At 59.0% G+C, this 12,160-nt stretch overlaps 1 protein-coding gene across 1 annotated transcript in view; it reads left to right on the forward strand.

Annotated features, from left to right (window-relative positions):
* Nucleotides 1-933: 933 nt before the first annotated feature.
* DGKZ (diacylglycerol kinase zeta) overlaps nucleotides 934-12,160 on the forward strand; it is a 45,906-nt gene continuing 34,679 nt past the window's right edge. The window contains exon 1 of the mRNA XM_086463579.1: nucleotides 934-1,118. Within this exon, the coding sequence (XP_086319705.1) occupies nucleotides 934-1,118 (185 nt within the window). The remainder of the gene's footprint in view (nucleotides 1,119-12,160) is intronic.

Here is a 12,160-nt window from a genome sequence, read left to right on the forward strand (position 1 = left end):
AAGCTGGTGGGAGCTGGAAGGTGTGTCTCCATCCCCACCAGCCCTCCTGGGAACAGCTGGTGCTCGAGGTGGTCAGCGGGACCTGCCCCGAGGGGGTTACAGGTCAGCAGGAGCATCTGTGCTGGGCTGGCATCTGGGACCCTGCCCGGGCAGCCCCCGCAGCCCTGGCTCTCAGCCTGCCTCCGCACCCTTGGGGGAGCGGGGGAAAGCAGCCACCAGGGCCAGCTCATTTTCCATGCAAACGACGGCTGCCCATGGCTCCTGCCAGGCGGGGAGAGCATTTCCTTGCTGGCGCGGCCTCAGCACCACCGGCCACGCGGAGCAGGACAGCCCCTGCCCCCCGAGCCCGCCGGCCGCCCAGCCGGGGTCCCCCTGGGAGACAGGGAGAAGCGGGGCAGGCGGCTGGCCGGGCTGGCTAAAGCGCGGGCAGGGACCCGCAGCGTCCGCCTCGGCGACAAGGCCGGCGGTGGCTCCCGGTCCTCGGAGAGGGCGGTGGCGGCGGGGCTGTTGGCTCCGTCCGCCCCCTCCGTCCGGCGGTGAACAATGGGCGGAGGAGGAGGAGGGGAGAGGCTCCGCTTCTGTCGCCGAGCCTCTTCCCGAGCGCGGGGCGGCGGCGGGGCTGACACTCGACTTCCTGAGCCGGCACCACCGGGCGCAGGGCCACAGGGCCGAGTCCACTGCTGCTGCCGCCGCCGCCGCGGGGCACCCCCGGCCCCCCTCCCCGCGCGGCCCGGCCGGCGGCAGGGGGCGCTGCTGGCGCGGCTCGGCACGTCCTCCGGGGCCGCCGGTGCGCGGCCGCACTTCCTGCCCGCCTGCTGGCCCTGGCGGGGCGGGGCGGGAGCCGCGACTGGTCGCGCCGCCCGCCGCCCGCCCCGAGTCCCCTCCCCTGGCGCGGGGCGGCGGTAGCGGCGGCGCCGAGCCCCGAGCCCGGCCATGGAGGCGGCGCGGCCCCCGCCGCCCGGTGGCTCGCCCTCCGCCTCCTCTTCCTGCTCCACTGCCGCCACCGCCGCCTCCTCCGGGGCGTCGGGCGGCGCTGAGCCCGAGCGGGGGCCGCCGCCTCCGCTGGGCCGCCGGCACAGCAACAAGCGCTTCACCGGCCTCAAGCTCTTCGGGCGCAGGTGAGCAGCCGGCGGGGCGGGCGGCTGGCGGCGGGACCACGGGTGCCGCCGGGCGGGCGGGCTCCGGGCAGCCCCTCTCCGGCACCTGGCAGCGGGGTGGGGGGGCGCCGAGGAGGCCAGTACCCTGGGTCAAGGGCTGGCCACGGGTGACTGTGGCGTCCTGAACGGAGGCTGCGAAGACGCTGCCTCGCCTCCGCCCGAGGGAGAGCTTCCCGCCGCCGGGCAGCTGTCAGCAGCCGGCCACATCCCGAACCCGCCGCGCCAGGCCCCGCAGAGGGGGCTGACCCCGGTTATAAAGTCGGCAACCGGCTGAGCGCAACCGCCGAGGGATGCGGGACACGGTGTGGGGATGGAGGGGGATGGGTTTGCGTTTTCCTCCTTTCGAGTTCTTGACACCAGCAATGGGAAGACGGGAAACGTCGCCCGCGCCACCCGCTCTCCTCCCCGGAGAACTCAGAGCCTTATCTCTGGAGGATTCGTTTCCACCCTCTCAGGACCGCCTGTCTCCATCCTTGCACACCCGTCCCGTGCTTCGGCTGCCAGGCCGGCATCCTGCTGTGCCGGTCCTCTGCTGCCTGCCGCAATCCCAGCTTCCAGCTGCTGGGATCCCAGCTTCGCTCGCTTCCTCCCCAGCAGCCCTACTGTTGCCCTCGTGGGATTTGGGGGATTCTCGGCTCGGAGGGGTGTAAAAACGTTTAATGTGTGAGGTCTGAAGGGACTGCTGGAGGTCACCTGGTCCACCCTGCCACCTTGAAGCAGGGCTGAATTTGATCAGGCTGTTGATGTTGAGTTTTGAGTGTCACCAGCGTGGAGACAGCACAGTCTCCCTGGGCACCTGCTCCCGTGCTTCAGCTCCTGAGCATTTCTTTTCCCTGATACCTATTCAGAGTTTCCCTTGTTGCAACCTGTGCCCGTTGTCTCTCAGGTTGTCGCTGCGCATCTCTGGGCAGCATCTGGCTCAATGTTCTCTGTACCTTCCCATCAGGTAGATGAAGACGGTAGTAATATTCCCCGTTAACCTTCTCTTCTGCAAGCCAAACCACCTCTGTTATCTCAGCCTCTCCTTGTATCTGATAGCTTCTACCCCCAACTGTCTTGGTGGCCCTGTGCTGAACTTACTACAGCTCATCAGGATTTTTGGCATATGGGGGAGCCCGAAGCAGGATGCAGTGCTCCTGGATGGTGTCACAGGTACTGGATGGAGGGGAAAGGCCTCAGCTGCAACCTCCACAGCTAAGCTGGAGCTGGGAGTGGTGGGCTTGCAAGGTCACTCCACCACAGAGCAGTGCTTTGATCTGCTCTGGTTTCAGAGCTGGTGGCAGTGGCTGCCTGGAGCTCTTGGCAGTCTCTGGCCTGTCCCCAATACTGTGTGGCATCTCTTTCTGGCTCCCAGGGGTTTGGGCTGCCATTCCTGCAAAGCATATCAGAGTGTACACCAAGGGGAAGTTCTCCACGTGTGAACATCCTTCTGCAGTGTGAACAGGTGGGGGAGAGGCAAAGTAGGACAGACAGGAGGTGCTGACCTGGAGGGAGCCAGCATGGCCACTGGGACAGCTGAAAGTGCCCGTCGGGTTGTTTGGTTCGTGGATGCTTCTCTCTTCTTCCGCTGGCAGAGGGACCTGATTTTCTCCAGCTCGGGGTGATGAGTGCAGCACCTGGAGCTGCAGGGGAGTGAGGAGAGATTCCCATGGGCCTCCAAGAAGGAAGGGTCCCACACACACTCCTGTGGGTGATGGGCTCAGCAGGAAGCCATGCAGGATAATTGGCTGCATGCTGCCAAATTCATGCCCACCCGAGCGTCAGAACCAAGGGTGATGTGAAGTTCCACCTCCTCTGAGGGAATTGGGGGGGAAGGCTTCACTGCACTTATTTTTGCCAAGAAGTACAGACAGCCTCTAACCCCCAAATGCTTTCCAACAGCCATGGTGAGGAGATTGGCACCCCCTTTGATTCTGGGCTTTAGCCAGAGCGTGTGTGGCTGGGAAGCAGGTCTAGAGGAAACTTAGGCAATGGGCAGGAGCTTGCCTGCTAGCAGTGGTGAGTCTTTGGAGAGCCCCAGCTTCAAGGAGAGAGCTCTCCTGAGGTGGGCACGCACTGCTGGGCTCTGCCTGCAGTGACACTGGGAGGCACAGCCACGACTAGGTAAGGGACAGGCCCACAAAATGGCAAGAGAGCCTGTCTTGTCCCCAGGGCAGGTGAGCCCCAAGGGGATTTGAAGCAAAAGAGGGGTGAGCGCCTGAGCTTTGGCCTCTGGCGATACATTAGTCCCATGTGTTTTGCAAGCAGGCTTATTTCTGTACCTTGTAATTGCCTTACAGGAGGGTGGAGTAATTGGCTCCAGAGCTGACGGAGACAAGTGTACAATATGTGCATCCGGGCCACGGATGGGTAATTCTTCTAATTGGGCTGATAAAGAGATTGGGGCTGATCAGATAATAGGTGGTTAGGATTAAATTTCCTTCCTAGGTGCCCCGTTTCTTGTGCTGTGAGAGAACAGCACGGTTTACCATTTCCAGGGGGCGCTTGGGGAGGGAGTGCGAGTGCTGGGGACAAAGCCCCTTTTTTGCTCTCCCCCACACCTGAAAGGTGTGATGCTGAAATGGGTCTTCCCTGTGGGCCTTAGGGTGTTTAACACATCCACCTTCAGAGGAGATACATGTGACGGCTGGGTCTGGTGCAACAGCATAATCAGGGAGCGTAGCCACCATCGGAACAGTCCGTGGATGGTTGCCCTGCAGAGAGCGTGGGACTGAGTTTTTGGCTATCATCCTTTGACAGGCCCAGTGCTGGAGCCTGCACGTGAGCCTGGGAGTACCTGCCATTGCCCTGGGGAAGGTCTGTAGGTGGCACAGCATGTGGGTAAACGGCACTCAAGAAACTGAGCCGAGCACCCGCCTACGTCTTTCTGGGACATTGCTTGTCACCATCTTTCTTGCAGCTTGACGCTCGCATCCATGTGAAGGCTGGGGGAGATGTGCTGCTGGGATGGCAGCCCAGCCCTCCCCACCCCGCTGTGCGGGGTGTGCCACTGTGTCCCCTCGAACCTGCCAGCCCTTGGCTGGCAAGCGGATGCAGCCAGGGTGCAGGGCTTTGGGCCCGCTTTCCTCTAGTGCCGGTGTGGTAGAGAGGTTGTGTGGTGGGGGAAGCCCCAGGCACCCTGGGGGAAGACCAGACAGTGGTGAGAAGCCTGAATTTTGTGATCTGCATGCTGGCAGGCTGAGAGCAGTGCTTACCTCGGGACAGGCTTTTTCACAACACATCTTGCTGCCAGCTAGCTGTTGAGCAATCCACCTCCTCCTCCATGCATGCAGATTTTGCATGCTTCTAGCTCTGAAACCCTCCAGCCTCTGCTCACTTGTCCTGCTCAAAGGTGATGTGTGGCATTAGCTGGGCCCAGGCCAGCGACACCCGTGGGAGTCCCCAGCTGTCCCCTGTGGTGACACCTGGGCTTGTTTGCAGGGCAGGTGGGATGTGCCAGGAGAGCTGTTCCTGCTGCCATGTTTGTTCTGTGCTCTCTGCTCCAGGCCTGACCTCCACTGGGGCGGCTTAGAGACTTTTGATCTTGCCAGGGGGGAAAAGAAAGCACTGGGCACACTGAGCAGCCGTGCCTGTTGGCAGCCAATGCAGCCTCCTGGCAGACCGAGGCTGCAGTGGCTGCCAGCTCGTGGTGGGGCTCTTGGGGTAGGGCAAGGAAGCATCAGAGCATGGGGGCCCAGCTGCTCCTAGAGGCTGGGGTCCTCCCTGGCATTGTTCCTGCCTGCCACCTGCCTCATCTCTCCAGCACCAGGCGCACACTGGCAGCTCCACTGCCCTTCCGAGTTCAGAGCAGGGGCTGCCGCAGCACCATGTGCCTGATGGGAGGACCTCTAAGCTCCTTAGGAGCTGGAGCATCACTTCCAGGAAACCCTGTAATCTCCTCAAGGGGCTGACAGGAGGGAGGATGACTGATGTCCTCCCTCTTTTCAACAACAATGGCAAGAGAGAAGGGCAATGGATGAGTAGGGGGGCACTGGGAGCAGGCACAGGTCTTTGCAAGTAGATAGTGTTGAAAGGGGAGAGGCAGAGCTGCGGGTGGTGTAAGGGGGCAGAGTTTGGGGGCTGTTTGATTGAGTGGGCCCTCTTGGGGACTAAGAGCAGATGCTCATAGGGTGAGGCTAGTTGTCTGCGATGGGGAGGGATGCTCTTGTGGAAGGCAACCTGAGCTTTGGCAGGTGGTGGGGGAGGCAGTGTAGGATTTCCTTCACTCATCGTGGTGCTGTGTGTGGTGAGCAGTCTCCCCAGAGACTTGGCAAAGCCTCTAAATATAACTTCCGTCTCCAATCTTGGTAGAGCTCTGGTTTCTTTTTCCCAGATGACTCCATGAGCTGAAGCTCCTGAGTTAGCTCTCAGTCACGCGTTTGCTGGCTCTTGTAAATGACTTTGAGATGCTGGGGTCAGGAGCAGAGCTTGGGCTGCAGGCTGAGGCTTTGCCTCCTTGACCCTTGGGCCCATAAACAATCCTTTTTGGAAGAGATGAGGACGGGCAGGAGGTGAATGGCTTCTGCTGGAGACTTTTGGAGGTAGGGACTCTGATGCAGGACTGACTCGGGTACACAAATAAGGCATGGAAATAGTGGAAACCTGTCCTGCTGGTTCTTGAGCTGGCACCAGGCTCCAAGGGAATAAGTGCCTCTGTCTTTGCGATACCGAGTCTGGGAGCTTTCCCTGGGCCAGCTCTCCAGTATTACAAAAGTAATACCCTGTGTTTCTGTTGCAGCTTGCAAGCCCAACAGCAGCTGCAGTCTCTCTTTGGGAGCTGAGAGGCCTTTCTTCTCCTCCCCATCAGGACATCAGGCGGAGCGTGAAGCTCTGCCAAGGCAAGTGATGAGGCTGTGCTGGCCAGGCCAGTGCTCAGGGGGAATGGAGTCCTGCAGTCTGTGCCTGACACCTGTGTTAGACCCAGTGCTGTTCTCCTGCCTGCAGTTTAGGGATTGATGCCTGGCGGTCTTAACTTTGTGGTTAACAGTGAGCTCTAGTTCCAGGGGAAACTCTTCCTAGTCGTTGCACTAGGGACTAACTGAGAGGACCTATTCCCAGTCTCTGCTGTCCCAGACAGTAGGAGTTAATGGGCCTCCTGCCTCAGCGTTGCCTGCCAGGCAGGTTGTTCTGTCTGGGTTAGGCTGCCAATTCCAGTTTCTACCTGTGGCCGTTGCTCCAGTGCCTGGGAACAGCCTGCCTGAGCTTTGCCCATCTCACGGCTGTCAGCGTTTCCCAGTGGTTCAGGGCCTGGGGAAATAAGCTAAGCATCCCTGGTCTCAGAGAAGCCCTGCCCAGCCAGCAGGGACCGGTGGGAGCTGGGGACCTGTCCCTGGGGGACTGGGGGATGCTGCACAAGATGTGGGTGCAGGGTGGTAGGTATGTGGCACTGGTGTAGGAAGCCCTGCTCTGGGGGCAGACGGAGATATGACTGGAGGTAGTCCCACCCTTTGGCTGCCGCCCTGTCCTCTACGTGCCCTGTGTTGGTGGGAGATGCCTTCAGTGTGCCTCATGGGCTGCTGCTGGTCCCCTGGCATTACTGCAGGATGATGGTCCATTACTGCAGGATTGAGTCCACCTGCTCATGGTGGACTCAAGCCACTCTGCAGCCCGGTCCCAGCCCCACGAGTGGCTCCCAGCCAGAGAGGCATGAAAACCTCACCCAGCACCAGCAGAGAAGAGCTCTGCGTTCGCCCCTTCTCCAGCTCCACTCACCCTCTCCATTCCCCTGATTGCCAGCTGCAGTGAGGCAGGAGCAGCCTTGGCTCTGAAACACACTGTGACTTTGCAGAAAGTCACGTGTCCCCACTGGCTGGCTGTCCCAGGAAGTCAGGGCAGCTAATGAAGAGACTTGTTGCAGAGGGTTTTCCCCTCATTTTGGCACAGGTTGGCTCCCACAGGAAACGTGGGTGCTGGATCAGCCCGTCCCTTGCTTACCGTTGGCAGCCCAGGTGTGGATCTGGAGCCAGAGAGTGGGGGGACTCCTTCCTGTCTGCTGCCCCCTGTCTGGGGAGGTCTCACCTCCTTTCTGGGGCAGCGCTCGCCAGCAGAATGAGGATGGAGATTCATGGGGCAGAAGTACCTAAGAGCTCAGAGAGCTCCCGGCCTGCTGGCATGGCCTGTAGCCAGCCTGGAGAGGGCGTGGGGGCTGTGCAGCTGGCCACATGCCGGCCCCTCCGTGTGAAAGTTCCCTCTCAAGCAGATTATCTGTATCTCGTCCTGCCTTGCCGCCCTAGTCCTGGCCAGGAGCCTCTCAGATCCAGCACTAAGCCTCTTACCACCCAAGCCTGAGGTCACCACACAAGGGGACATGGTGTGGGACACTCTGACAGCAAACACCCAGCAGTGGCCATGGCTGAAATGTAGCGGGGGCGGCGGATGTTTTCTGCAGGGATTTTACACTCATCAGAGGCTGGCAGATGGCAGGATTAAGAGGCAGCAGGGCTTCTATCCTGTGAGAGCTGCAGGGATGCATGGTTGGAGGCACCCTGCTCCCCAGCCCAGCTCCCAGCTGGGCTACACATTGGCCGGGGGACAGGAGATGCTTCAGCAGAGGCTGCTGGCGAGGACTCCTTGCCTGGGCTCAGACAATGGCGTTACCCTCCCACAAGTTTTCTTGTGGTTTGAACAGTGGAGGAAGTAGATGTTGTGGGGGCAGCTGTCAGATTGGTCTCAAGAAAGGTTCTCCCCCTCTGCTGCATTGGGTCACCAAGAGCTTTGCTCCCTGGCCCCTGGCTATCAGTGGGTTGAGGTTCCCAGGGCTTGGTGCCTGCACACAGGGGCCAGAGGGTTAGGAGCAGGTGCCCTGCCCTGCCCTGCCCAAACAGTGCTTCTCCATGCAAGGCTTGGTGAGTGCCTTCATGATTTATTTGAAATTCAAATTCATGCCCGGGCCCAGCAGTCAAGGTGAAAGCTGGTGCAGAGGAGGAGGGAGGGGAGCAGGGCTCCCTCTCTGTGCCAATATGGCCCTGGTCCCTGAGTCGTGCACCCCGTGGAGGTGCAGGGCCTGGGGACCCTTAGGCTCTTGCAGCCAGCTGGGTCAGGCTGGAGGTAACTCTGTACTGGGCTGGGTTACTATCCCAGAAGCCGGAGTGTGGTGCTTGGTGTTTGTTGACTGGCTCCGAAGGGAGAAATGGCCGTGCTGACCCCAGCTCCGTGGGCATGCTGCCTGCATTGACCTCCATGGCTGACAGCAGGGGTGGTGGCACACATGCCATCAGGGCCTCTGGGGTCTGCTGAGGTTGTGAGGAGAGGGTGTGGGGTGGAGGGATGGCGCCGGGATGGCAAAGCCATGGAGGGAGAGGATGGTACCGTGTGCCGGGCAGCCAGGCATTTATTTATGGGGAGAGCTTGCTGACCACTCTCTTTGTGTCCCTAGACTCCACCTGCCCCACAAAGGTGTCTTCCCTTGTCTCCAGGGCAGCCAGCCCGGCCGATGGAGATCCAGGAGGATAAAGCACTGGCTGGCGGTGTATAAGTATGTGGTATTTTTATTGGCTTGCGCAGGCTGTGCAGTCCCAGCAGCTGCCGTAACGTTTCTGCTCAAGAGCTCTGCTCCCTCCCGCCCACGTCTTGCCCCACGTCACCCTCTTGTGTCTGTACTAACCAATGCTGCTGAAAGCCAGGCTGCCTGCCTGGTGCCTGTGTCACTAACCTTGTTCTAGAGGGCAGCTCACTGTTGGACTTTCATCAGCTAACATGGCAGCCCCTGTTTTGATGGTGTTTGGTGTGGAGGTCAGTTGAGGTCTTCCTTCTTCATGTCCTAGCTGTTGTGGGCATGAGGGCAGCAGCACCTAGGCCCTGTGCATGTTGAGTGCTTTGAAGACCTAAGGTGGCAGCACTGAGAAGAGGGTGATTTAGTCAAATGGCCGAAGCAGCCTGAAGTTCGGTAGGGCTGAAGCTGCCAGACATGGTGGGAAACTAGGGTCTGGGAGGCAGTCACGATTGCTGGGACATAGTTGCTATGTGGGAGCAATACATAGGGTAGCCATGGTGTTGGGGGCTCATGAATGCTCTTGAGGAGGTGTGGACATGGGGACAAGTCCCAGGCCCTGTTCCCAGGCTCCCTACGCCGTGGTCTTTGTGGAGCAACACATCAGCCTCATCAGGATTTGGCTGAGCTTGTGTGAGTGCCATGCAGAAGCACTGCGGTGGAAGACCCCCACTGAGGACTGCTGCTTCCTGGCTTCTGCTAAATGGTTTCTCTGGGTTTCACCCTGTCTGCATGGTATCCTGAGCCTTCCCGAGTTTTCCGCTCGGTCTCCAGCTTGCCCGACCTTGTAGACACAAAAGTCTCGTGTCCCAGTGCTGCTTGGGAGTTCCATGGTTGGAGGTGTTAGGGGCGAGAAGCAGTGTGGTTGGTTAGTGCTCTGCGGAGGGGTGGCGGATGGGGTTTGGAGAGGCCCCAGTGCCGTGGGTTGAACACCAGAGGGCATGGTCGCTCTTCGGAGCTCTTCGGCTCTCTGCTGCGCAACTCCGGCCCTTTCTGTGGGGCTTGCTTCAGCTGGGGGCTGTGGCATGTCCCCTCTGAAAGGTTGCTGGCCTTGTCTTCTGCTCCTGGTTTTTCTTTCCTCTCTTCTGCAAGGGAAGGCTTTGCAAAGCGTCCGGGTGGAGATTATTTTTTATTCTTCCATGGGTGAAGTGACCGGTGAGCTTGCTGCCTTAAACTTGTCAGCCGCTGCCGTGGGCTGGCTGATGATCAGAGGCAAACCTCCAGCCAAGGCAGCCGTTAGCCAGCTTGCCACTGCACAGGCTTGTGTATCTTGGTAGTGCTTGGAGTTGCACAACAGCACCTGCCCAACCACTGCACCTGGAGCCTGGGTTGTTCCCCCTGCTCTGGTGGTCTCTGGAGCACCCGGTGTCACCCTGTGGGAGACTGAGAAACTCAGGGAGCAGAGTAAGGCAACCCTGCACTACTGGTCTGCTGTGAAGTATTAGCCCATGCCAGGAAGGGGGAAAGTGGTCTGCTCACTACTCCTCTTCCCCTGGGATCTCCTCTCTGACGGATGGTGGGAGAAAAGAGCTCGTCAGTGAGGCTGCAGAAGCTGGCAGACGTGAGGATGTTAGGATGAGAGAAGAAAAGGAAGCACATAAGAGCAGATATGCTGAGGGCATTTAGAACAAAAAGGGTGGAGGAGAAAAAAGAAATCAACTTCTCCTGCCCTTCCATTTGTAGCAGAGTGACAAGCTAACATTTAGCGAAACCAAGAAGTGATAGATTTAACATTGCTGAAAGAGTTTACTTCAATTTTTATGTGAGGTGGGGGACAAAAAGACCGAGTAGCTCGCTGCCACAAGGTGGAAAAGTGAAACCAGAGGTTAGACTTGATGTCAGTAACAGGGTCACAGTTAAACCAACAAATGCCTTTCAGGTAGCAAGCCGGCATGTGCTTTGCTTAGTCACAGGGTCATGATGGAGGCTTGGATGGAGGCTTGGGATGCAGAAATAGGAGGTGTCTTTCCTGTCTTAGCCTCAGGCTACGGCGAGGGTGGGGGAGGTCACTGGGGACTGGGTTTCTCAGGGATGCTAAGCAGTCCCCCCCCTTGCAGACACCTGCAGGGCCTGCCACTTGTGGTGTGGTTTCAAGTGCGTGGGACCAGAATCTCCTCGCTTGGAAAGCCTTGCTCAGGGCTGCATGGGGCTGGGGAGCCTCTTGGCTCGGAGCAGTGGTTTCTGCTTGAGCACAGCAGACTGAAACCTGTGACAGCAGCATGGGGAGCCGAAGATCTCCCTTGTTGCCTGTTCATCTGTGTGCATGTTTGCAGGATGAGGGCTTAGAAAGTCACAGGGGGGAAGGAGGAGAAAGGCAGCAGGAAGGTTTGCCTGGCTGGCTTGAGGAGAGGGTTCTTTGGCTTCCTGCTCCTGCTGGCTCCAGGGAAAGGGACTTGGAGAACCAGTGACCTGGTCTGCTTGACTTGGAAGAGATTTTGGGGCCAACTAGAATCTGCCCTGGGCATCCCTCTGGGATGTTTCCATTAGCAAGTCTGGGTCTTGCTGGCCTGGGAGAGAGGTGGGATTGTGGCAGGGGTGAGGAGCAGCAGGCAGTGTCAGCAGGGATCTCTGCTGTGCACAGACCGTCTGGGACAGGGAAAGCAGGGTGGGTATGGGGCAGTTAGAGAGAAGCTCTCTTGGCTAGAGATGGGGCTGGGGAGGAACCGTACATATCTCTTACCAGGCTTCTTTACTCTCAATGGGTGGCTAGTTACAGCATGATTTTAATTTCCTCTCTGATAAAACATCCTGCCTGTCCCAGGTCTTAACAGTGATGGACTGGGGACTGTTCCTAGGGGCCCTTCTGCAGCCTCTCCTCCTCCTGTGGTCACAGTGGGTAACCTGGCTGCCCTGGGGCTGTGAGGACACTGGGACCTGCTCAGCTGCTAGTGGCAGCTGGCCCTTTCCTGGCATTAGGAAGGGAAGTCCGAAGGACACATAGCCTGTGTAGGGAAAGGTGCAGAGCCCTCCATCCTTTGGCAGCTGCTGGGTTTGAGAGGAGAGAGGACTGAGAAGGGGTGAACATCTCCTCCTGCCTGCCCTGGGCATCTCCAGCTCCCTTTCTCCTCTGGCACTGTGAGAAAAGGACCAAATGCAATCTCCTCAGTAGCTTTGGCAGTGGAAAGGTTTGCTCACATGTCCTTGCCCGTCCCCGTCTCCTGCCACTTTGCAAAGGCCACTCGCTCCTTATGCTGTGACAGAGACAGCAGCAGTGGTGGTAGCTCAGCCTTTGGGCCTGGCTCCCCTCTGGTTAATGGTTTCCTGTGAGCTGCTTTCAAGATACCCATCGGGGAAAGCAGCTGCTGCCTTCGCTGCACTGGCAGTAACCTCCCCTGATGTTTTGTTATGGTGATTTTACTGTAGTCTCTCTCCAGGTCCCAAGGAGCACTGGGCACGGTCCAAATGCACACACACTCCTACACATAGGGGAGACTAGCCCCCCATCTAATTTTAGCTGTGACATGCAGGCAAGGGAAAGGGGCAGGCCGGAGGAGGCAGGGTGTGAAAGGACAAGATCCCAGCTGTGGCCAGCTGC

Source organism: Leptosomus discolor, chromosome 3 (assembly GCF_034619465.1).
Source record: "Leptosomus discolor isolate bLepDis1 chromosome 3, bLepDis1.hap2, whole genome shotgun sequence".
Lineage (NCBI taxonomy): Eukaryota > Metazoa > Chordata > Aves > Leptosomiformes > Leptosomidae > Leptosomus > Leptosomus discolor.